General features: G+C 48.4%; 1 protein-coding gene across 9 annotated transcripts in view; it reads left to right on the top strand.

The window, feature by feature from the left end:
* Nucleotides 1-25618, top strand: part of KLHL13 (kelch like family member 13) — a 113087-nt gene that overhangs the window by 51630 nt on the left and 35839 nt on the right. The window contains exons 1-2 of one of the 9 annotated variants that reach the window (XM_074278356.1): nt 16060-16174; nt 18141-18253. The exons of 5 other annotated variants lie outside the window; for them this stretch is intronic. In XM_074278356.1, the coding sequence (XP_074134457.1) occupies nt 18156-18253 (98 nt within the window). In that variant the 5' untranslated portion in view covers nt 16060-16174; nt 18141-18155. Of the gene's footprint in view, nt 1-16059; nt 16175-16850; nt 16869-17597; nt 17765-18140; nt 18254-25618 lie in introns of those variants that run through there. 3 more of the 9 variants (XM_074278359.1, XM_074278357.1, XM_074278360.1) reach the window with 3 other exon arrangements.

Below are 25618 nucleotides of genomic sequence, written 5' to 3'. Positions count from 1 at the left end.
AACTGATTTACCCTATGAAATGGAGACAGCTCAGCAGGGTTGAGGGGAGAGAGGGAGACAGCTTGGAGCTCAAAATGTAACAAGACATAAATAGGGAAAAGAAGAATGGATGGGCTCTCAGAAGGCAAAATATAGAAAGGGAGAATAGGCGAGGTTTCCGGGATGATCTGGGGATACGTAGAACTCAGTGCCAAGGCAGTGCAGTGGACAGAGGTAGAAAAACCGAAGTTCCAATGTGGTACCTGGGCTACTTCCTGGCAAGCCACTTAAACAAAGGAAATGGCAAATTACTTCAGTAGCTTGGCCAAGAAAACCCTCTAACAGGTCCCAAAGAGTTGGACACTGCAGAACAAATCCAAAATGTTCTTTTCAAATTGGAAGTTTTTTTTCTTTTCTATATATTTCCATATGCTTTGGAAGGACTTTCAGACCAACTCCTCTTTTCTGCATAAGTTGGCTCAGGAGGATCAGGCCCAGTCATTCAGGCCATTGTTGTGACTCTGAGGGAGAAGGGCCTCCTCCTTTTACGTCTCTTACAGCAGAAAGAACTCCAAAAGCACCATGTCTTGCAAACTTAAGGTCATTATAGATAGCGAAGACAGCTGATGCAGAGTGGCTGGAAAAGCCCAGTTGGAAAGCTCCATGGAGTCCAAACCATAAGGACTAAGGTTACAAATCTGGGCTGCTCAGAAACATCACTACTGACGTGCATTATCCCACTTCACATGTGAGCATTAATATGAAGCTCTCTTACTGTCCCCACTAATTTTTAAAGGCAAAAAGAGAGCTGTAAGCCCCTGAAACAGACCACTAGTGTCCCACACATTTAGGAGAGACCAAAAGAAGTCAGTAACATGGGAGCTCCGGTCTCCAAACTGCAGGCCATCACCTGGACAGCCCTCCATGAGCCAGCATTGTCTGTCAGGCCTTTAGGGACAACATGGTAGACACCATCCCATTCTACAGCAGAACCAAGAACCATGTTACTACCCATGGTGTTGAATGAGGGTCAGCGCTGGCTCTGAGAGCACGAAATTTAGCGAGATGCTGAAGCCAGGATCCCAAATGGGAAAGGTCAGCTAACGCTTCAGAAGAATTAAGCTAGAAAGCATCTGTCTCAAAGGCACCATATGGAGCTAAACTAAATGACTTTCACAAACGAGGAGAAACTAATCAATTAAGAAGGAAAAGGGAACATTTAGATTCCTCCCTCCCAGCTGCCATTTCACTGACCTGTGGTCTCACCACTAGACATCCCATTCCTTCTCTTCCACCCAAACAGATCTCAGCTCTTCGTCAACTTAGACTTTTGAAAGGTGCCATGGCCAGAGGATTCCTCTTCCTGTGTCCAAGAACCAGTCGATTTCTTACCTTCACCGGGCTGTTCCTCAGGCAGCAGCCAAACAATCCCTCATCAGGCCTACTCACCAGGCCTTGCCAGCTTTTCCCTGGGTGGGCTGCTTGGCAGATCTCAGGTAACATCACCTACCCCAGACCAGAAGGGCCCAAGGGAGCCTTTATGGAGGTTCCCATCAATCACTGGCCACACCCTGACATTTCCCAGCTGACTCTTGGCATCTAGGTTCCCCAGTGGGAACAATTTGCTAACCTTTGGGTGTAACCTTTGGTAATGATCCTAGAATAGAACTAATTCATTTCTGTCTTTTACATCCTGTGTTTTCTATAGCTATGTCCATTCATCTAAAAGCATTTTGGTAACATGAGGGGGAGAGTGCTAGTGCAAAGAGGCTTATGTGGAGGAATACCAGGAAGACTTTTCATAGCTTTTGCTTTATGCTTTCTAAAATAACTCTCAGATCTCTTCTCTCTTGCTTCTCTTCAATACAACTCTTAAGAGGTTTGAGTCCCATTTTTCAGATGAGGAAAACTAAGTAAAGAAATGAAGGACTTGCCAGAATCACAGTCAGAAGCTCAAGCCTAAGTCTTCTAACATCTCGCTCTGGTGTTCTTTCCCTGCAATTCCATATACCGAACTCTAGGACGGTGCCTTCATTGAAGAGAAGGGACTTTGTCTCAGGTCCCCCGGTCACTGCTAGGAAACTTTAAACTCATGTCCTCCTCCTCCAAGGTGCCACTTTTCTGCCTCTCGCTGTTCTGCGATATCGATTCTAACACCATCTTAAAATCACAAGCTCTTTGAATCCCTCCAGTAAGGCCTGCTGCCACTGTCACCAAAGGAAGTGGTGGGACCTTGACAGTTGGTTTGTCAGAAAACTCAAATGGGGAAAAAGCGCTTCTGCTTTTCTCGACCTGGGATGGAAATTTCCTTCTGAACAGCTGATGAATTTAATCATTTGTACTTGTGTTTCCCCAGGCACTCCATTAGTCTCTTGACAGACTCATATCCCCCTTTATGTCCCAGAACAAGAAGAGAGGCTTCTTGTTACAGTTCAAAATGAGAAGATTTAATTCAAAATTTTTTTAGGTGTGCCCCTTCCCTCCCCCCTCAATCCACAGCATTGCTGGTATGCTAGAGGCTGTGCACAAGTTTCTATGAGATATTGATGATGCCAAGCAGTAATTAATTGGGTGGATTAGAAGCAGGGTTACAGAATAGTGGAGGAAAAGCTCTCTCAGTTCAGACTGATGTGCAGCTGAGATGTTAATTTTACCCATGGGATTGTTACCTAAATCCCACGGGTTTTTGTGGGCAGGAGACGCAAAGACCTTGTGTGATGTGGGTTTCACCAAATGCCCATTTCCAGGCCGAGCCTGGGGATATGGCATTGAAATTGCCCCCGGAGAGACTATACCAAGGGATAATCACTCCCCTGCCTCATAGACAAGGGCCTTCCTTCATCTCCCAATGGTAAGCCATTATCTCCTCTGCTCACATGTGTCCAGTGCTTTTGCTTGAACAGATCCTGGGGGCAGCGCAAGCCTCCTGTCTCTTGCCTTCAGGCCATCTCCTTCTTCCTGATATCTTCTTGGCCCTCAGATTTTTTCTTGGTTTTTCATGGTCCATGGCAAGAATCTCTGGGTGTCATGTTTTACAAGGAGTAATGCAATAACGTGCCCATTCCCTCCTCTTCCGGCCTCGCTGGGCTACCACCCGGAGCCCTGGAGTGCCACCCTCTTCACTGGGGGGGGGCGCTTTTCTATCCAGGATGAGTAATGATATGGGAAAAAAGGTTTCCTTGGCCCTCTCCTCAGCCGCATGCTGTGGTACCCTTCCTCTTCCTTACCCCAATTATACTTTCCTCCTCAGCTTCTCTCTTGAGTCACATCAGAATATTTTCTGAGCTCTTCCTTAGGTTTGTAGCCCTGGGAGAGAAGTGAGGGCTAGTTGGGGAGAGTAAGCCCTTCCCAGACTACGCAGTGTTAGGGGAAGGTAACCAAAGAGATTCTACGTACAGGAGGTGCTCAGAGAGAACCGAGGCAGGAAACATTGACATGACAGGCCAAGAACTTGAATTCAAATCCTGACTTTGCAAACTCAATCAAGAAACATTTAGTGAGCACCTATGTGGGCCAGTCATAATGTGCTTCTCATCTTGGGCAAGTCAGTTCTCTCTGAGCCTCAGTCTCTTATTTTCTCAAATTGAGGGGATTGCAGGAATGGTTTCTTTAAGACCGCTTCCACCTCTTCAGTCAGTAGAAGCTGCAGGTGATGGGCTGGAGGAGGCGACAGGATCCACTCAGTCTTGGGCAGATAGTTCCCATGTACATGTTGGAGTTGATTAGTTAGATAAGTAGCTTGATGTGGGAGAAAATGGAGGAGGGAGCCTCATTTGGGGCTACATGATGGATGGCCCAGTGAACAGAGAAAGGAATAAGCTGCTGCAAGACATGTTTAAAAAATCCACAAGACTTCAAAACAGGGAGCTGTGTGTGTGCATGCACGTGTTGCACGTGTGTGTGCACTTGCATGTCACTTGAGAAGAAGAAAAGTCCCTTTCTAGTCAGCCTGTGTTCCTGCAAGTCTGTGTTCCCAACCTGGGTATGTCCCAGCTGACCTCCCAGGAGATGAATGGGTAACGCTAGCTGGCCCTTCATCTTGTGGTCTAGGTTGCCCATGGTCGTGCCTTTATTCCAAAGTCATTGCTGCTTGCTGTTCTTGACTTGGGGTTTTCCCTCTGCTATTTCAGTGGGTCAGAGTGGTGGCAGGGATAGCCGAGTCTGTGGTGCCAACCCATAGCCCTGGGGGGGCACTGTGCCTCAGCACTAACAGCTTCCTTTACTGTCACTTTGGAATAGTTGCCCCTGGACATGGGGCCTGCCCTAGCAGGACAAGCGGTGGGAGGTTGAACCCTGAGCTGAGCCACCTTTCTACTCAGTAATCTGCATTTTTGAGTGTTCTCTTGTGTCCTTTTTGGTTCTTCTGCTCCCAGTCCCTTTGGCGGGTGGCTTTCCCTTGGCTGCTAGACTGTTGAGAGGCTTAGTCCCCAAACCCGAGGAAGGGCAAAAGAGAAAGGCACCGAGGGCCCTTTCTGTGCTTTGAAGGGCCTTATGGAGTTTCAGCCACAGCCAGATGGCTCTCTAGGGGAAGCAGACAGGGAACTGTGGAGTTCTGGGAAGTGCCAGAAGATGGCAGACTCGTGTCTTCTTAGAGACACAAGCAAAGGGCAGCATAATAAGAGGAATGGCAAGGAAGCTGGAGGGAGAGATCTTAATGATCTTTTTTAACCAGAGCAATAATGGGCTTGTAAAGTCCTCAGTCCGATCCAGTTTTTCAGGCTGAAAATGAATAGATCCAAAGGATCCAATAGATCCAGTGTAGCTGTTACTCATGGGGGCCAATGATCTGATGACTAATATGTGAGACTATACTGGAAATAACATGAATTACTGTTCCCCCTTTCCTCTCAATCCAAGGCCGGTCACTTCATGAAGGAAAGCAGAAATTTGCCATCTCTTTTTTCTGTGGAGGAGCTTGGAGTTCTGAGGATATTTGTAAACATCTATGCAAGCTCCTTTTGGACTGTGTTGCTTTTTGTTCGCTTGTGAACTTCATCTAATTTGTATGAGGTGATCTCCGGCCTGGCAGAAACACTGCAAGGTTAAAACTTAATTTCACAGATCAAACTGGCAGTCTGCTCTGAGAAAGTCATTGATCAAATGAGAAGACACTGAGCAGTTAATGGCGGATCTTTGCTTTCCGCAGCCTGCACGGTGCTTTGTGGAGATGGGTTGGGAGTACTTCAGGAGTGGCAGACAGTTTAGGAGGGGAAAACTGGTGACAGGCAGTCTGGGGTCTGTCCAGGGCCTATCAGGTGGTTTAGAACCAGCCTTCTCAAGGCAGCTCGAGAGGCCGTGGGTCAGCTGATCTGCTGGACGATGTACTGGGCCCGGCAAGGACCGTGCTGGGACATCACATGCATACATGTACGCACACACACCCTAATTCTGAGGAAAGCGACTGATCTGCATGTTTCTATTAATTATATAGCAGATAAGAAAGTCAGAAATTGGTAGTAAATAGAGCTGGAAGCTCATTAGCCATCTGTTCTCCAAAGGCTTCTAGTTGATGTCATGTACTTTCAGGTTTTGGTGGCTAAACAGTGTATCAGCAAAGATTTGACCTTTAGGGAGAGAGGAATGGAAGAAAGAGAGGGATGAGGGAAGACAGGGGAGGGAGAACGAGAGAGCAAGCAGAAATTGGGGGGGGGGGAGGAGGAAGGGAGACAGAGAGAGTGGCATTTCAAGGGTGGATTGGAGACTTTCTAGAAAATGATCTCCTTGTTCCCTGATTTGGCCGCTTGAGACTTTTTGAGCTAATACCAATAACTGTTCTACGTAATGTCAGTCTTTTGTCCGGCTTTCATGAAATTGGGATTTTTGTGTGGTTTTTGGAAGTCCCAAAAATCCATTTTCTTTACAATGAATCTCATTGTCAGGAGGTGGAGGCAGCTGCCAATAGCATCAAGCATGTGTAGCAGGGATTGGTTTTGAAAATGCAGGCATCCCTCCCACCCAGATGTCTGTGACTCCCCCTGCACGAGTCTTTGTAGCATTTGTAGCAGCTTCATTTCTGTCTTGTCACCTGTGCTTACATGGAAAAGTGGAATAATCCTTTTAAAAAGTTTTTCCATAATAACACTTGATCCTTTATGTGTACATATGCATATATATTATATAAATACATATACGTAGGCTATAGATCTAGATGTATAAGCACTTTATATGTCTCCCAACTCATTATACATGCGTGATCTCATCTGTTTCTCACAATAATGTTGTACAGCCCACGACATAGGAAAAGTTGTTGCTGCTACAGATTCTCCAAAAAGAGGGCACAGGGGAAAGGAAGGAGGGAGGGAGGGAGGGAGGGAAGAAGGAAGGAAGGAGGGAAGGAAGGAAGGAAGGAAGGAAGGAAGGAAGGAAGGAAGGAAGGAAGGAAGGAAGGAAGGAAGGAAGGAAGGAAGGAAGGAAGGAAGGAAGGAAGGAAGGAAGGAAGGAAGGAAGGAAGGAAGGAAGGAAGGAAGGAGGGAGGGAAGGAGGGAGGGAGGGAGGAAAGAAGGAAGGAGGGAAGGAGGGAGGGAAGAAGGAAGGAGGGAGGGAGGGAGGGAAGAAGGAAGAAAGGGAGGGAGGAAGGAAAAAAGGGAAAAAGCTGGGCATCATGCCAAATGCTTTATATGTATCTTATTTGATCTTTATAACAACCCTGCAATGTAGATATCATTAGGATCCCCATTTTACAGTTGAGGAAACGGAGATTGTGACTTGGACAGGGTCACGCTGTTTGTGATAAAGCTTGGCCCAAATTATAGATATGTTCCCTAACACTAAATGTGGGTCCCTGGGGAAGGGTGACATTGTGACACCTCAGTGAGAGGGGCAAAACCCAAGAGTCTTCTTTGTTCTCCTTGTACCAGACACCGTGCACCCTTAGGTGCCTAGAGTAGACTCCTCCTCTTCCTGAGTGCCACCCTCTTTTATCCTCCCAGAGAATGGGAGTGGGATAACACAAGGGCTTGTGGGAAGATTACTTCTACCAATGAACTTGCTCCTTTTAAACATTAAGCTCCTCCCCAGAAATTCAAAGGGGTAAAACTCCCTTTAAAAGGCCGGAACTAGAGAATTGTTAAGTACCAACTTGGCACTTAGTAAGAACCTAATATCTCATTATCTCATTAGCACTTAGTAAGAATCTAACAGGTGCCCTCTTGTGCTTTAGTAGCATATCCAATCCCCTTTGTACTTTCTCTACATATTCATATCCAGTAGCACTGTGGGATGTGGGGCATGGGATGTTGGACACCTGCCTACTGTTGGACTCAGTGAGATATACTCCATTAGTATAGTCCCATGTGCTGGCCCAGAGCTTGCAGAAGTGACCTATCCAGGGTCATAATTTCAGAAGCAGAATTTGAGCTTTGGGCTTCCTGATATGTGCCCAGCACTGGGTCCATTCCCTCATCTCACCGTGGATGCACGATCTCAAGTTGAACTGCTGACACTTGTCTACTCATGTGATCCCTTTTCCTACCTTCAATAATTCTTCAGTTTATACGAAGCGTTTTTAAACAAGAAATAGCGGTTTTGGATAAGGGGGACCAGGAGGGCTGTTTGCAAGTATTTGAAGGGTGTATATGTGTGTGTGTGTGTGTGTGCATGCATATGCAAATGTTTGTGTGTATATGCATGAAAGCATGCACATATTGCTATAGGACTAGTTTGGCTCAACTGCAGAGCAAGACATGAAACAGGCAGGAGAGACCAACTGAGGCTGGATATCATTTGTGCGCTGTCCCCAACGGATCTATGCTGCCTGGGTGGAAGCACGGCCATTCACCTGGTAATGGCTCCCTGGGGATTATGGGAAAGAGAGTCCTCCCTGCTGAGGCAGGGCTTAGATGACCTACTTTTGAGCTCCCTTCTGGTTCTGAGTTTCTGTGAGAATTGGTACACTTAGCTATACATGTATGTGTGTGTGCTCATACATACATGTGTGTACATGTATGCACACACATGCCCATATGTTGGAATAGCCACACACACAGCTAAAGTTTACTGTCTAAGCTCGGGAAGCTTTTAATAGGAAATCCCAACACCTAATGAGTAATTCAGCTTGACTTGAAGAGCAACCTTTTTTCCCCACAACAAATTTAAGTATTTTTGCGTGTCGTGTCTGGAAGGCAGGAAATCATGGGAGGCCAGTGCTTTCTGAGAGTCTGCTGCCTTGGTTCCCCAAGGGGAGCTTGTTATCATTATTGTCACTATGACTAATCTGTATAAGAAGGGGGAAGGGAGGCCTTTTGGTCTTGGGGTTTTAAAGAAATTCTGTCTTTTGTCATAGCTGTAGGCACAGTGAACCTAGCTAACTTCTCTTTCCTTTAGGACCCTGAAGGGGTAACGCCATTGTGTGTGGCTGTCTGGGAAGGGCAGGGGAAGAAGTTAGCTGACTTAGTTGCTCGGGTTTTGGTGGCAGGGAGGATGGTGGTCAGAAGAGGAGGTCTGGTTCACTCGTCAGTTCTGCTCAGGAGTCATCATGGGTTCTTGGACTTCTCTGTCTTCACTCTTTTGCTGGGGTTTCTCCATCTGCAGTTTTTGCAGAAATTTCTTTCTCTACCTTGCAGCAGAGGAGCATTTCCCCAACCCCATACCCTCATAATCCTCAGTTTCCAGAAAAGGACTGATGTGTTCCAATGGGAAGAACTTACAAAGGAAGAGGGAGGATGCCTGGCCAGGCTCTGGTCCCAGCTCCAAGGTCAGCCTGGGCAAGTCCCTTGAGTTCCATCAAGAGCACAGCTTGGAGTGTGTAGCTCAGCAGGGTCCTCCTGGTTTGCTTGATGTTTCATCTCCAAGAAGAGACTGATGGCCCAAGCAGTCTTGGGAAGATAGGTACCAGCTTACCAGAGTTGGCATCAAGCCTTCTGTCGCGCTGTTCCCAGTTAGAATGGGGGGGTTGCAATCTGGAAATACCACCCCGAAGACCCTACAAAGCCTTAGTTAGCAACGTAGTCTCCGAAAACCCACAATTTATGCTCAGCTTCTTTCGGGCGAATCCCTTGGCCTTGATTGGCATAGCCAAAGCAATCACATTGGTGACGTTCTAACGAGCTTCTCCACTTGAACAAAACTTAGTGTCAGAGTTGCTGAAATGGCCTAGGCCTGCAGTGTGGGCCCAATGCCTTTGCATGTGTTTTCTGGGGTGCTATTAGAATGGAAACTGAATGGTGCCTTATAGTTCTTCCTAGGTTTCTCAGAAACATGGTGAATATGTTCATTTGGACAGTATAGCCATGTTGGTAAGAAAGAAGCAAATGCCTTTGTTTTTATCATTCGTATTTCAGTGTGTGGGACTGGCCTTTTCCTGGTCCTTTGAAAGCTGAGACTTGTGTAAAGGACTGGTGACATCTCAGCAGCTTGGACAATATAATCCTGGGGTTAGCCAGCATGGGCTCCAGAATAAGTACGAGCATCCTCTATACCTCCAGAGCACCTCCACGTAGCTTGTAGAGTACCTTCTCATGCATTTTCATGTATTCATGCACCTGGGAGGGAGGCAAGGCCAAGAGCGATAGTTCCATCTTAGGCTCTAGGGATTGGATGGATAAGAGAAAACAACATCGATTGAGGACAGAGATAGTGCAGGCGCTTTGCTTTGCATTAGAGATGCATGCTAGGTTGGCCGGGCCTTCAAGAAGGTTACATTCTCATGGGGAAAGGGGAGCTGGAAGGGGCCAGAGGTATGGCGATTGTAAGGAAGTGGAGGAGAGTGGACAGAGGAGCTGGGAGTAAAGGTGGGACCCTCCTAACATGGTGGTCCAGGCCAAGCAGACTTCCCCACTGAAGAGCTGGGGGCCTCAGTCGACACTTCCTTTGGGACTTGGCCAACATGTGGCCTAGATGGAGGTAGAGTTTTGTTCTCGACTGTGACGTCTCAAAAACCAGTGATTTGAAAACCTGCAGGTCAAGTCTTCGACTTAGTTATGAGGAGTTCTGCTTTGTCTTCCTCTCATAGTCTTCTGCAGAAAACAAAACGATGATTGGTGGCTCATTTTATTTACTAAAACGAATGGGAAAAAATACACGTGAACGTGATTGACGGGATTCTTCTGGTCAGTTGAGGAGTTAGAGGAAGATGCATTGCCATGACCCCAAAGAACAGATTTAGCTGATTTTACTAGAGCAGCAAACTTCTGTACTCTGGATGATTCAGCAAATGTCTATGCTTACTGTAACCAAAAAGTAAGTTGTTTTAAATTTTTGAATTGTCTTCAATTAGAGTAAAACTTGCAATAATCATAGAATCTTGGATTTTGATTCAGACAGAACCTTTGAAGCTAACTGAGTTCCACCTTATTTTACAGATGTGGAAACCGAGGCTCAGATTAAATGACTTGTCTAGGATCACACAACTAGTATCTGGCAGAAGTGGGACTTGAACCCAAGGTTTCTCTCTTTACCACACCTTGGTACTTCTCTAATCAGTGGCAGAGATGAAATCTGAACCCAGGTCTTTGGGGGGTTTTTTCCCTCTTTGTTCTTATAGTCCACTTTTAGGATTGAGGAAAACACGGGCAAACTAAATGATGGCATGGCTTCAGTTGTCCCAACTGCAAAGGTTGATTGGGTTAAGTGCTCCAGGACCCTTAGTATGGATACTCTAGGATTCCTTGAAAAAGATTCCCAGGAGTCCCCGCTAGTGGTCACGCGCTCGGACTCTCCCAGATACATGGAATGAAAGAGCTGAAGCAGGAGTGAGGAATGAGAAACAAGGTGAAGTCTGGGCCAGTCCCGCGGCAGCCCCATGTTCTCTGAGAATTGTCCCAAAGGTGCCCTCTGGGAGCCTGGAGAAGGTAAGAAGCCATAGCAGTGCTGTTACTTGATGTCAGGCTGACACCATCTCCTCCACCTGTGCTCCTGTCTACCAAATGTTGACATGTACAGAATGATGGCCAGAGATGGAGATCCCAGGATGGGTTCCCTGTGAATCAGGAAGAGAAGAAGAATAATGCTAATAACAATAGCTTCTCTCCCATCTAATATACTGTGAAAGGAGAAATTGCAAATGCTATGGGATAAGTTCACTTATCTTGGCAGTATCTATTCCGGTTGATGCCTTGCCAGAGCAAGCTCAGAGTTTTGGAGGCTGTGAAGGAAGTGGGAAAGGAGAGGTGTTAGCTGCCTACCAAACGGAAGGTCTACAGAGCCGTTGTCTTAAGCTCATTGTTGCATGCGTGTGAAACCTGGACAGTCTTCCAGTGCCATGCTGGGAAACAAAATCGCTACCATTTGAATTTTCTTAGGAGGTTCTGAAGATCCCCTGGTAGGAGAAGATACCAGACTCTGAAGGCCCTTTCTTGAGCTCAACTGTGAAGCATTCCAACTCCACTGTAGAGAGCAGCACAACTCTGTTGGGCTTGAATGTCAAGGGTACATTTACTTCAAAGACTATTGTGTGGAGAACTCACTGTAGGCTCACCCGGAGATGAGAAGAAGGAATATGAGGACATTCTCAAGGTCTTCCTAAAGAACTTTGGAATTGACTTGCGACAAGGGAGACGGTGGCGCAGGATGGCTCGGCATAGCATGCCCACACCAAAGAGCAGTAGCTCAAAAGAAACGTGAGATTTAGAAACATTTCTGCTCCAAATGTTCATGTGGACTATTTATTCCTGACCTGTGATACAACCTTTGGAGCTTATGGTGGTTTGATCAGCCACAGTTGGGTACTCTGTACGTTGACTCTGAATAGTGATGTCATTCTGGTCTTTGAATGTGAAGGACAATGTATAATCGTGTTCAGAAATATTGCCCTGAACACAGAATGATCGTCCGTGATCAAAGAGAGACGGAGTTTTCAGTTGTTGGTATCCTGGGAAAGTGGATCAATTTTTACTTTAAAAAGATTTTGAAAAATAAAAAGTTGTAATAGAAAGATCTTCTATGTAATGAATCCCCACTTGATCAGAAATTCACCGGGATTCCCATTCTTTAAACTGCCTAGGAAACTGAAGTTGCCTTTATATAATGCAAAATCTAGTCATCTGGATTTAGGAGGAGGGTTTTGTTTGTTTGTTTTTTAAATAAAGATTAAGTGAACCATTTTAGTCAGATTGAGAGAAACTGTTGAGATTGGGCTGTGTAGCCAACTCAGTTTATAATCTTCCTTCACAAATAGAAAAGTTGTCATCTTTATCAGCTTTTTGGAGTGCTCAGATGATTTTTCAACATAGAATACCATCGTTCAGGGAAAGAAAATAGACTTTTTATACTGCCATCAAAGGCTACAACCCTTTAAGCCTGGCCTCTTCCTCTGGTAGTGTTGGCCAAAAGGCAGCTCTCCGAAGTTATCTCAGCCACTTTCCTGGTGTGACTTTCTCAGCAGCCTCCCAGGGTGAGGTGGGGAATGCTACAAGCTTGACCTGGCCTCTTTCGGAAGGAGTCTGATAAGGTGATAGAGAATGTTCTCAGGGATTTGTCATTTGAAATGCTAATTCCTATGGTTTTATGATAAGGTGTCTTCATACGGGTTCTCCTTTCAGTTACTGCTTCCTCTAGCCATAATGACACAGCAAGAGGTAGAAGAAGCTATAGGAGATTATCTCCTTGGCACCTGGGGTCTTATTGTTCTCCTGGCCATTTGCATTGTGTGGCTTTGTCCCTTCTCCCGCCTTGGCCATCCAACCTTGCTCATTTCTTACCTCTGTTCTCTTTCCTTCCTGTATTTTGTGCCCCGTTTTTAGCATCCATTCCGTCCTAATGATGAGTAGTAAATGATGAGTAAACTGAGGTCTAAACCGAGATGGTTCTGTTCTTTTTCTCTCTCTCCTTCCTTCCCCAAAGTAACCAATGGCGGGTTCGGCAGCAAAGGAATTTGCTACTTCATGCTGTATGGAAACATAGTCTTTATTGATTAGAATGGAAACACCGGAGAGCCGGTGGGCAAAATGGTTGCATAGTACAAGGCCATTTGCAAAGAGAAGATTCCCGTTCTCTCTTTTATGCAGTGATGGAGGGAGGTTCCTGAGAGTGATGTAAATTAAGATAAGGACTCTCTTGTTATCTTTTGGGGACAGACAGCAGTCTCTTCCCAAAAGGAATTTCCTGATGCCATTTGGTCTATCTGAGCAGATTAGAATGGGGGCTGTAAAACCCTGGCCACCTCAGATAGCCCAAACTAGTTTGACCACATCTTGTATCAAAGGTCCAAGTCCCAAAAGAAGTTGGAGATCAAACAAAGAATACCAAAGGGGCTACCGCCCTCAACACTCTTTTCCAATGAACCTCTTAGCTTGTCTTTAATAATCATCACTGATGTTTTGCCATTCCTTCTTCTTTGGTTTTCCAGCACTGGCACGGAAGTGAGATATATCTTTCTCCTTTTAGATTTTGACTGATGGCTCCTACCTTGTCATACTTGTGCCTATTCTCCTGTTTGGGTATATGTCAACAGATGTCTGGATATGTGACCTGGTGTTCTCTTGTGAGCTGTGATTATGGATTGGAGTGGAGCTATGAAAGGGGAAAAGGGATTTGTAGAAATAGTATCTGATCACAACATGTTTTTTAAAAGACACTGTTGGGTACATGATGTCCATACAGTTTGACTAGAAAAATTGAGTTAAGGACAGGTTGTTTAGCAAAAGAAAATTCTTACATTTCAGACAGTTGAGAATTGCCATTTTGCCCCAAATGAGAGGGTTTTTCCTCTGAAATAGAGGTGGGACAAGGCATTTATACATCTTTAGGTGAGGATTGAAAATCCAGCCCCCCGTGGGGCCCTCAAAGGCTCTGATCTGAGCTCTCCCTGGAACACAAATAATTTGACTTAGTTCAAAATGAACGTGTCTTGTGAGGGAAGTAGAATTTTCAGGCATGGAAGATTTGGTAGTCATTTATAAAAAGTCATCGAAAGGAAGCATTTATTGCTAACTTGCACAATTCCAGCTCATTTGCTTATTGGTTACCTTGTGAAAAATTCAGCAAGGAAAGGATCCGGTGTACAAATTCTTCTAAGTCACATGTGTTTATCGGTACTGTTTCTGATAAGAAATAAACAGATGCCCATTTTCCCCATGGAGTAAAGGTGGTTGTTCTGCCATGGCCATAGGAGACCGGAGACCTTTGGATTTTACAAAATCGAACCCTTTGACTTCTCATTCATATTCCATACTAATCACCTACATTATCAGTACAGTGGACCCTTGAGCTGAGCACAATTCCAGGCTCTTTCAGAGGAGTCTGGGGGTCTCCATGGGATGTAGTTCTGGATAGGGCTACTTGTGACCTGCTTCCAGAAGCCTTGACTCCTTCTTTTCCTCAGGAAGCTGAGCTTTTACAGGGTTGAAAAACTTCCTGGGTAGAAAAGGAATATGGACAGAAGAATAGAGGATAAGGCCCAGCAGTGTAATGATTTAGCAGAGCCCTTGGCCTTTCAAGTGTAGAGCGATTTCATTTGGTTAGCTCTGGCTGGTGATTGACTGCATCTTTGAACGGGGAGGACCATGTGAACCCATCCTGTCCAACTCATGCTTGAGCAGGCCTCCCCTCCACAACATGCCTACAGAGTGCTCCATTGTCCAGCCTGCTTTTGAAGACCTTCAGAGGATGGCTGTGTTGTTCACTTGTGAAAGATCTCTGTCAAATGGCTAGGGTACAGTAGATCCCTTTGGTCCCTTTCAGTTGTGGTGTTTATTGGGATTTTCCCCTGGGAGTCAGGAGATGGAAAGGTCCACATGTGTCTGTGAATGGGTTCTTGTGACTGGGACCCAGCAATTTGGGCCTCCCTCAGTTAATTCGATTGAGACTGGCCTAAGAAAATGAGAGGGACAAAGGAGTTCTGTGGGGCCATGGTAATGTTTCTGAGCTGATTGGTTTGGGAAAAAGAGAACCTGTGGAGTGTCGGCCTCTCTGAGGAGGTGGGAGGACTGGGGATTCTGGGAAAACTGGATGGACTTTGGGAGTCAGGATTGGCCATTGCACACCTAGGCCAAGTTTGAGGATTGTGCCCTGTGGCCTGCTGCTCCAACAGAGTGAGAAAGGACTGGCTTGTCGGACAGAGTGGCATTTTCTACCATTGAAGTTTGAAAAACAAAACTTTGGGCTTGGAGTCAGAAAGAGACCTGAGTTCAAGTCATAACTCATGTAAACTTGCTTCTTGTGTGTTCTCATAACTAGGTCCTGGGCCTGGTGGGGAAATCGAGGAGGTTGGACCTGAGAACACCCATTTCAGATCCCTTGCAGCTCTAATGTTGAGAGTCCCTTTGAACAATACCAGTGACCTCCACTGCCCTTCCTGCAGTCTTGTCCTCACCTTCCCATAGACTCTGCTCTGTGCCCTCCCCCCCTTCTCCATTGTGGCGCTTTGGCAGTTTTGAGGCCTCCCTCTGGACGGTGGCTGTTTGTGATCACTGCCCTGCCGAAGAGGAGACCAGCGTTCTGTGGCACGCTTGGGAAAGGGGGCTGGACAGCCCTGGCAGGCGGGCACGGCTGGCACCTCAGTTTCCTCCTGTGGCAAAGGAAGAGCTCCATCAGAGAGAGCACTTAGCACTGGCTTTTCTTCCCCGGAGTTTGCCTCATCGTGTGCCCAAAACAGGCCTGAGCAGCAAATGAGTGAGATTTATTGTGGGGAACATTGTGAACAGCTAGGCGGTTCTGCCCCAGAGGAACCTGGGAGGTCCCCCCTAATGCTGTTCCTCCTGCCTTAGGCTGGGTCACCTGTGCCTTGGGCCCTCCCTCATCCTGTAACTGCTTTTGCGCAGTAAGAGGCACCTGGGAGTCCCACTGGGGCTTCTGGCCTCCCCTCCCGTTCCTTCCAGGCTTTTCTGGGGAGAGGAGGGGGCGCTGCTGGGAGGAGCTCTCCTCCTCCTGGGAGGGGGCTGGAAGCCGGGCTGTGTGGATTGGGTTAAGATGAATTTGAATGGGGCCCTGCGGGCCAGCTCCTGCCTCTCCTCCTGCGGGCCGGCTTGGGGTCCACTCTGGTTTTTCCCGGAGCCCTTGTGGGGGCCGCTTCGGAATTGGGAAGGAGCCCTCGGCCCTTTCTGGGAGTCGCCAGCGGGTGTGTGCTGAGCCAGCTCTTCCACTGTGTCTTTAAAATGTGTATGAGAAAACCGTTTCCCCTCCCCTTCCTCCTCCCCCCTCTAATTAGCTCCATGTTCAGCTCATAAATAATTGGAGAAAGTAAGTGGAAGCCCATTTTAGCTGGAAGCCCACCTTGACCTTTGGCTACCAACTTGAACCTGCCCCTGTGGCGGCTCCCACGGTACTTGCTGGCTGGGAGGGTGGGGAGGACGGGCAGGCCCCGGCTCAGGCTTCCTCTGCCACTTACTGGCCAGCCCGCCTTGGGCAGCCCTGGGCCTCAGTTTCCTCCTCTGTAATGGCGGGGTCAGACTCCATCCCCTGCGAGCTGCGCCTGCACTAGCAGCCTCAGTTTCCTCCCGGCTCCAATGGACGCCGATACCTAGGACCCCAGAGTCCTAAAGGTGTGGCCAGGTCCCTGGCCTCTCCCAGCTGGAGCTGGAGCCCAGTGAAGGAAACTGAGGCCCAGGGAGGGGAGGGCTGCGCTCGCCTGCCGGCACGGCCGCTGCGGCGTTGGCAGAGGCGGCACCGGCAGAGGCGGCACAGGCGGCACCGCGAGAGGGGGCGGCGGCAGCGGCGGCGGAGGCACAGGCACAGGCGGCACCGCCGGAGGGGGCAGCGGCGGCAGGCGCGGGGCGGGCGGGCGGCTCTCCTGGGGCAGCTGTGTGCCGAGGCCGTGGCCCAGGCCGCCGGGCAGCCGCCACAGCAGCGGCCCGCTCCTTGCACCCCGGCTCCCCTCCTCGGGAGCTGCGCTGAGCGCAGCCGGAGCCTGGAAGGAGCGAGTGAGCGGAGCCGCCCCCGGAGGAGCTGTTCTTTGTGCTGCCCCCGCCCTGCCCGCCGCCCGCTGCCGCCGCCGCCCTGCCCAGCCTGCCTCGGAGGTCAGCAGCTGGCTCCTGCCCCCTCCCCCGCCCCTCCTTCCCTCCCGCTCCCCTCCCTCCCTTCCTCCATCCCTCTTGCCCTGCCTGCCTCCTGCCCTCTCACCATCCCTGCTCCCTGACTGCCTCCCTGCCCCCCTGCCCCGCCTGCCTCCCACCCCGTGTCCATCCCTGCCCCCCGCCCTCCCAGCCTGGTAGACACCTGCTCGAGGGCAGCGGCTGCCTGTCGGGTGGGCTCCCCCGCCTCCCCTTCCCCTCTCCCCCGGGCAGGGTACGGTGTTTTGGGGTGGGGTGGGGGTGGGCTCCCTGGCGAGGAGCAGGGGGGATTGCCCTAGGATGGGGCAGGGTTAAGGTATTAGAGCAGAGCCCCGGGGCTGCTGCTGCTGCTGCTGCTGCTGTGCTGCGGGAGGTAGACAGGCAGGTGGGGAAGGGGGGAGGGAGCTAGGGAGGGGGAGGGAGGGAGCGGGGGAGGGAGGTCCGCGGGACCGGCCCAGATGTTGTCAGATGCGGGCGCGGGGGCTCATCGCGCTCGGGGATCAGCCCGGGCACAGGAGAGCCCCCGGCCGGAGCAGCCCAGAGCTGGGCATGCGGTGGGGCGGGCAGCCCGCACTTGGCCTCGGTCGCACAATGGATGCGGAGGACGGGCGCCGGGGCGCTGGGCGCTCTCCTTAATGGCACAGCCAGGCGGGGTGCTTGTTCAGAGCTCACATACGAGGCGCCCCGGCGGCCGCTGCTGCATTTGGTAGCCCGGCTCTGCCCAGCTCAGCCCAGCTCTGCCCAGCTCTGCCCGGCTCGGCCGTCGGACGGTGGCCCAAGGCTATGCTGAGCTTACTAGCCCACTTGTATTGTTGCAGCTCGCAGGAAGATTGTTCAGAGGATGACAAGTGCATTCTGAGTAGGTAGGTGTGTGGCTTCCCTTGGCCACGGTCCCCTGTCTGCCCTGCTTTTTTCCTGCCTCTATTGGTCAGAAATCAGGTTAAGAGGGAGCGCAGCCCGAGCCCTCCTGCCGGGGCACAGCCGGGCACGGCCGAGCCGCCTTTCGGAACTGAAGCTTCCTTGTGAGCTCCCCAAAAGGCGGCTCCCCGGCCGCGGCGGCGGCGGCAGCAGGAGGAGGCTAGTCTCCTCGGGCGGCGGGGAGGCGCGGGCGAGGGTGCCGGCAGCACCTTGGGCTGCTTCGGAGCAGCAGCGGCGGCGGCGGCGGCGGCAGCCCTGCTCTGGCGGGGGAACCAGGCGCTAGTTGGTGTGTTATGGAAACGCTGTTTACTGTTATTGTAGTACCGTGGTGACAACATGCCTTTGAAATGGAAAACCAGCTCTCCTGCTATCTGGAAATTCCCCGTTCCTGTGCTTAAAACCTCCAGGTCATCGCCACTTTCGCCGGCGTACATGTAAGTGTGAGCAAACAGGGTCTTCCGGTGGGATGGCTTTCGCGAGAGCCCCGCTCGCTCTCTCCAGAGACCCGGGCACGGGCACCTTCTCCCGAGGGTGGCTTTGCCTCCCAACGCCTTCAACTTTCCGGGCGCCGAAGGTTTTCTCAGGATAGTCGAATGCAAAGACGGCGGCTCGGGAGACGCTTTTGTGGCGAGCCAACCTCGAATATTTCTCAGTGATTTGTAAAGCTGCGCTCGGGTTCCCAGGGTCCGGGCGTCCCTGGGGGCCTTTCGGGGCCCATCGCCCGGCGCTTGGCTTTCCAGATGCCTCCTGGCTTCGGTGCCTTTAACGGTGTCTGGCAAACGTATAGAGGGGCTGGGAGCGAGTGAGCCTTCCCCTGCCGGGTGGTATCGCTCTGGCAGAGCAGACGCAGTTGCACGGCTCTGCTGTGGTGCAGCTCTCAAAGTTTGCTCAATTTGCAATCACCATGCCGAGAGCCTCGAGGGGTAAGGCTGGGGCATTTATGCCCTGTCTACCCAGAGGTGTGCTTGTGCTGGGTCCACATGCCTGCCATACAAATGTTGCTTTGCCACCCGGCTGATCGGAACTAAACGTGTCCTGAGGGTTTGGGGATAGCTTACTGGAGGTTGTTTGTTTTTATTATTAAAACATTTGTCTGGTGGGTTTCATGCACAAAGCTCTGCCTGCAAAAAAGAAAATACAGGAAACGTAATCAACTGTCCTTTTTCTGTCCTGTCCATGGTGGAGAGGGGAGGAGAAACCTGACCTTTTCCTCTTTTTCTCCCTTTGCTTCCAAAGATGGCTTTGGAATCAAAACTCAGTTATGTTTGCGGCTGCCGTTTCAGATGGCCGTGCCCGCTGACGATCAAGGGAGAGGAGCAGCTTGAGGAGCCGGGGCTTCTGCTTGGCGGCCTCCTCTTGCTGCTTCCCCTCTTCTCGGGCGTGGATGGCCGGCCACATCTTGATTGTGAGGGATGCTCCGAAGCCCCAAAGCTGCCACTGCCGCCGTTGCTGCCGTTGCCGCCGCCGAGGCTCGGCTCAGCTTGAGATTTTCAGCTTTGCAGGTCCTCTCTTGGGGTCCTGGAAGCAGGGAATTGGGGTAACTTGGCAGGCTTTCTGGCCCCAGCTTCTCCCATCTTTTCCTTAGCAGATTATTATTCATATTTTCTCTCAGAGATATTTCAAGGTATTCCACTTGAACATATGTGAAAATGATTTTGCTTTCTCCTTAAAATGATGAGCTTCGTTGATGGAAAAATAAGCCCTAGAATTATTGCAGTGTGGTGGGAAAAGAGGAAAGTGACAGGTTGGTAAGGGTTTGAAATGTCCTCAACAGGGCGTGTGTGTGTGTGTGTGTGTGTGTGTGTGTGTGTGTGTGTGTGTGTGCTTGCTCCAATGTACAAGACGCCCCTGAGCTAATCAGATGTGACTCTTCCAAAGTGGCCAGGCAGGCCAAAGACAAACTTCTCCAGAGGGCATGAAAATCAGTAATTCTCATTTCATCTCAGAGTCCTGATTTCTGATTCTTGCATTGCTACCCTCAAAATGAAATGGGCAGCTTATTTTTTTTTAAACACTCTTGCCAGATTTGAGAAAAATTAAGCAGTTTAAAAAATTGTACTGCTCTCTTTGTATTATTTGTCCAGTCGGGTCTGACCAGATTCAGCATCTCCCTGTGAATTCCCTGGTTTGCTTAAGCGTCAGCTTCTCTGACCCCAGGAAGGCAGCGAATTGGCTTGGACCGCCGAGCTGAGAGAAATAGTCCGGCTCCTGTGTGCCGATCGCTGCACAGGGGGAGCACATCTGTAGAATATCAAATGCAATTGCATGTCTCCTGTTACCCCAAGAGCACTTGGCCATGGTAGTGGACTCTCTTAGTCAGTTGGCACATCTGGCTTCTTTGCACAGAAATGGACAGAAAAGGCTTGTATATTTGCAGGCACAGTGTGGAAAGCCTGGGACGTGGAGCCTGACGCTCCCCTTGGGACTCGGGAATTCCAGGGTTTTGGTCACAGAGACTTATTGAGCAAAGTTTATTGCGATGCCCCGACAGAATTCTCTTCCTACTTAGCGATTGTGTGTCCACAGCCACTTTGAAGCCCATGAGCTCGTTGGAGAAAACAGTGTGGTAGCAGGCTTTCCTTTCTTAGGCAGAGTACAGATGGATTACCTTGGCTATCATCGTAGGCCCAGCGTGATGCTGGGAGTGCTCCACCCCATTATGGGGGGGGGAATAAAAGGGCGATGGGAAGCCGCCCCCATCTTTGGATCTATAGGGTCTGAAGATTTTGCAATCCAATTGAAAAGATGGCCCTTTGGCCCCAAGGAGAATACACTGACAGGTTGTGAAATAATAGTTGCAGTAATCACCTGTACATAAGGGTCCATATAAAGTTGGATATGTTGGTGTTCTTCGGCAAAGCACGGCAGAAGAAAACCCATTTGTTCTGTACCTCCCCCCCTCAGACGTTAGCATCTTCTTGAGCAGAGTTCCTTCATTGGGGGTGGGAGTAGGGGTGGGGGGAAATGTTTGGCTGCAGGTCTCGATGTTTCTCCAATTCTTACTCAAGGTACATCTTGCCGTGTTCTCAACAGTTGCGCTCTGCAGATGTCAGTGTGAAGGTTTCTTAGCTTCATTAAAAGTCGGTTGCAATGATAGAATAATTACTGAAGCCTGGAAAGAAAACGGAAAGCCTCTTCAGGCCTTTGGACTTGAGAGTCTGACTGCTTTGTGCTTGTTTTCTGGGTTGCAGCTTTTCAGTCAGTTTTCTACCCTTTCAGGAGTTTGTGTGGGCCCTGCTAAATGACTTCTGCCTCGCCGAGAACTGAAAAGAAGGGAAATAAATGCCTGCTCAACAAATTGTTGGGATGGTCGACGGGGACGTCGTTGAATGTCTCAAATTCTGGGGAGACAAGACAGGGAGCTCTGGGGGGGATGCATCCGTAAGGGCTCAATTTGGATCTTGGGAGTTATGGCCCTGCCTTTCACTTCTGTTCCCCAAATCAGGCAGCGTAGGGCAGTCCACCTGAAAAGGAGGGGTCGGTCATCTGTTGACAGCTAGTGCCCACCAGCAGATTAATTGGTATCCAGCTTTACCCTGTGGAGCTGGCTTCTGTTCTGTGTAAAGAGATCCCCAGAGGAGAGGCTTTGTTCCGCAGGTGAGAACAGTTGGACTTCTCAGGTCAGTCAAGAAAGGTCCACTCAGGAAATTGAAAGTGTGTTCACACATTAAGTGGTTCCTTCCCGGTTCCTTGGCAGCTTCCACTGAACATTGGGCTAACAATGGCTAATACTGGCTATCCTGGGAAATGGAGGACATGTATTGTAAACTGTGAGTTCTTTGCAGTCATCACGGCTTTACCTTTTAGGTTCCGAAGAGAAAGGTGGGGGAGAAACAGTGACAGAATGAGATGAGGCATGCAAAGGGCTTGGCGAACATTAAAGAGCAGGATGAGGATGAGGATGAGGAAGGTGGCCACTTTTTCCCAGCCTGAAACAATGTCCTGGAAATGACAAAATGGAAGATTGAAGCAAGATAGCCTCTCTTCCAGTGTAACTTTTCTAAAACAATGATTATGAAAGCAGTTTCTGTTTGTGACCACGGGTTTAATGAATGTCATTAAAGAAAACATTGTCTGCTTTGATCCCCAGTGTTCAGTTGATTTCCTTTTGGAAAGGCTTGTGGCATTAACAGTTACCAACTGAGGCCCGGATTGTGTCCTGAGACCCAGCTTACCCCGTAGATGAATATTGAGAAAGTTGCTGTGATTGAGTTGGTAGAACTCAGTGCTTCTCTTTGCCTGCCAACTTGTTCCTGGGAAGAGGAGAACTCTACTGTCTGCAGACATGTTTCTTATTACTTGGGTGGGCATTAAAAAAAACAACAACAACAACTAAAAAATAGATTTTAAAATGTTGGCTTCCCTGTGTTTTGTCCCCAAAGCCTTTTTGCTTTGCTTTGCATAATTTTAGAAGCCTTTTCTAGTATTACCCCCTTTACTAACACATTTAGTAAAACATTTCACAATGATGGCAAAGGAGCGACGCCAAATCCTCCTTGAAGATGTGCAGTTGTACATACAAGTATGGGGGCGGGGTGGAGAGACAAAACATCATTCTGAGCTTTAAGGGATGGGTATTTTCCCAACAATGCTAGGTATTTGGAAGCTTGGGAGCAGGCTTACTTTGGTTGGCTTTAACTCTTTTCACATGTACCGGTGGGGATGCTTATATTATGTGGGAAAATCACCGACTAATATAAGTCATCAAGCCCAAGTTTGCAGCCATTTTTGGCCCAGATTTTGGTGTGTGGTAAGACCTGGACACTCAGAACCAGAAAGGATTTGAGATTGTGTAGTCCAGCATTTTCTAAGCCAAACCATCCTTGGGATGTGCAAATAGCTCTGACCCAGGCAGCTTCATCCCAGGGGGCAGCTGACCTCCTCCCTTCACTTTTCCTCTTGGGCACCTCAGGGAGCCAGAGCTGGGGGAGGAGTCATTTTTTTAAATTTGAAGAGGTTTTCATAAAGGTTTTACGGAGAGTCAAAATTCCCATTGTTGGGGAAATGCTGATCTACTCCAACCTCTGCAGCACCCCCTCGCCCTCAAAGATCTGTCCTTTTGCTTCCGATCCGTGACCATCTATCCTCTGGCTGAATAGCTCTAGTGAGGGGGAGCTTACTACCTCTCAAAGCAGCTCCCTGTTTTGTGGATACCCAGTAATTGTTGGAAAGTTTTTTCCTCTTTTTGAATATAAGGCTGTAGCCCTTTAGTCAAACCCTGAAATGAACACACGTGGGCCTTGGTTTGTCCCCCGAAACTTCATGTTAGCCAAATCCTAAACATTTTGTAAAACTGATAATGATTTTGAGATTTCACTAAGTTTTTTCTTCCCCAAGATAAACATTCTTAGTTATCTGAATCTATCATTGTGTGGTCTAGATTCTTCCTGGTCACGGGTTCTGGATATGTGCCGGCTTGTCACTGTTGGGATGAGCATCAGTTTGTCAGGCTCACCCCTTCAACATGATACCTGGAAATGAAAGTGATATTCCAAATGTAATCTGACTAGTACAGAGTATAGGGAGACTAGTATCTCTCTTGTTTGGAATCCTACAGCGAAAGGTACCAGTAATTTTTCTAGCAGCTACAGTTGCCTTAAGTCTAGCTTGTGGTCCCCTTGGACCCTTTGGTCTTTTCCCACATAAACTCCTTTCTGGGGTTATCTTCCCCCATCCTGCACCTGAACAGACATGGTAGAATGAAATTTTTAAAAAAATGTACATATACATGAATATTTTTAGTGCTTCATGCTTGGGTCTAGAGATCATTTAAGGATAAATGGTTCCTTCCAGAGGACTTACTGTTCTCATCCTCACAACTGTCATTGTTATATTAAGTTATCTTTCGGTCTCTTGAATATCTTAGGGGAAGGAGATCCTTTTCATTTATTCTAGGTAAGCAAATGGAGACATGGAGAAGGTGCATGTTCCCTTGAGCACACATGTGCCCAGTGGTAGAGTTGCATGTGGGACCTAGGTTTCCTCACTGCAGAAATTGCTTGTTGCCATCTCGTCCCAAGTGGATGCTCTTGCTATTTGCAAACTTTCAAAACTGAACCATTCTCAAACAATCCAAATTTGTAGGTTTTTGAAAAACTCTTCGAACTGAAGCCCTGGAATATAATGGGATAGAAAATAATACCAGCTGTGTGTCCCTGAGTGTTCAGGCTTCTTGAAGTTGTCATTTGTGAAAAAGAAAACTGAGTGTTTTTGAGACCTTCAGATTAAAAAAAAAACACCAACCAGCTTTTTCTCTGGATTGATTGGTTTTCTTTCTTGAATGTGGCTTCTGGTTACTTCAAAGGGAGATTTGCCCCAAGGGGGAAGAAGACTCCTGGGATTCCCTGGTGTCTCTCCCATCCTGGACCATCATGGCCATTAAGGATTTGAGAGTCTCAAAGATGGAGACAATTGATTTTAACTTGTTTTTCCCAAGTTACTTAGGGGCAAAAAACCAGAGGATGGTTAATTTGAGAGTTTATTGAGAAGTAAATGTATGGCATTTTAGGCAGATTTGAAATGTTTTCCTAGTAGTCAGGATAGGATGAGTTATCTGCTGGATCTTTAAAATGTCAATGGCAAGCGCTTGACAGTTTGTGAATGAATTTTGCTCCTCCTGGAGTTGACTCCCAGCAGCCCAGTCTGCTTCCAATCCAAGTTACTCCATCCCTTCACTTTGCCACACCTAAAGCTGGTGGGACTTAGCTTCCGAGATGGGTGTTCAAGGTAGTCGGTGCTAGCTCATTTTTCTTTATGTTTAGGCTCACTTCAAAGAAATACTTGCAAGTTTGTCAGGTCTAAGAGGCCTTAGATTTAGTATATGTTGAGTATATGGGGCCAGAACTGGGACCAGTGAGTTGAAGATTGAGAAGTAACTTGTTTTGACTGATAGTGCTTCCTGGTGACCATAGCTCTCCCACAGTGGAAGGGACTGCTTCAGGAAGCAGAGCATTCCCCTTCTCGAAGTTTCCTAACAGAAGTTGGCTGAGCACTCAAGGAGCATGGTACCTGGGCCAGGCCTGCCCCTAGCCCAACTGTCTGATGCCAATTTCTGACCCTGGGTTTCTCATGTCTGATTATAGCCTTTGATGACCAAACTGAGAAAAGAGGGGATATGGGAGCATCTGAAAGTCCGGTTACTGCATGTATATTTTCAAGATGGTCCCATGTCTGCCTTTTAATCTTTCAGGCATATGTGACGGGCAGCAGGCTAAACACATGCATGTAGCTAGATCATCAATACTTGGCCAAACACATTCAAGTGTGGTAGGGGGATTGCGCATTGTCAGAGGCTCCATCCACATTCCAGAGTCGTACTGTTAACTCGGAGAAAATCGAGGTGTTTAATTAATTGCTATGAAAATGAAGCAGAAAGGTCTCTAGTAAAGCAGCATTCTATTTCCTGTACATTGGCAGTGTTGATAATGGAATTAGGAGCATTGTGAAAATATGGTGGAGAAATGGGTCTGGGCTAAATGGATCAGGCGAGTCGGATGGTTGGAGAGAAGCATTAGGTTTTCAAGTGTGGCTGATGGTGTTACAAAGGATAAAAAAATCATACTATCGAAGCTCAATTTACCAGTGTCCTTGGAGCAATTGGAGGTTGTCGGAGTGCATTATATGTGGTACAGGAGTGCATGGCTCTCACCTTCGAGGAACCAAGAGTTTGGTACTAGCATATGTGATAGGAGCGTGGGTAAAAATAGAAGTACCTGGAGTTTTTAATTACAGGGAGCATGACGTTTACCTTCTGCCATGAAGTAACAGTCAGCAGCCATGAATTTGACCACATTTGAGTA

The sequence above is a fragment of the Sminthopsis crassicaudata genome, chromosome X (genome assembly GCF_048593235.1).
Source record: "Sminthopsis crassicaudata isolate SCR6 chromosome X, ASM4859323v1, whole genome shotgun sequence".
Lineage (NCBI taxonomy): Eukaryota > Metazoa > Chordata > Mammalia > Dasyuromorphia > Dasyuridae > Sminthopsis > Sminthopsis crassicaudata.
Note: the sequence above shows the minus strand (reverse complement) of the source record. Positions and strands in the feature narration are given on the sequence as shown.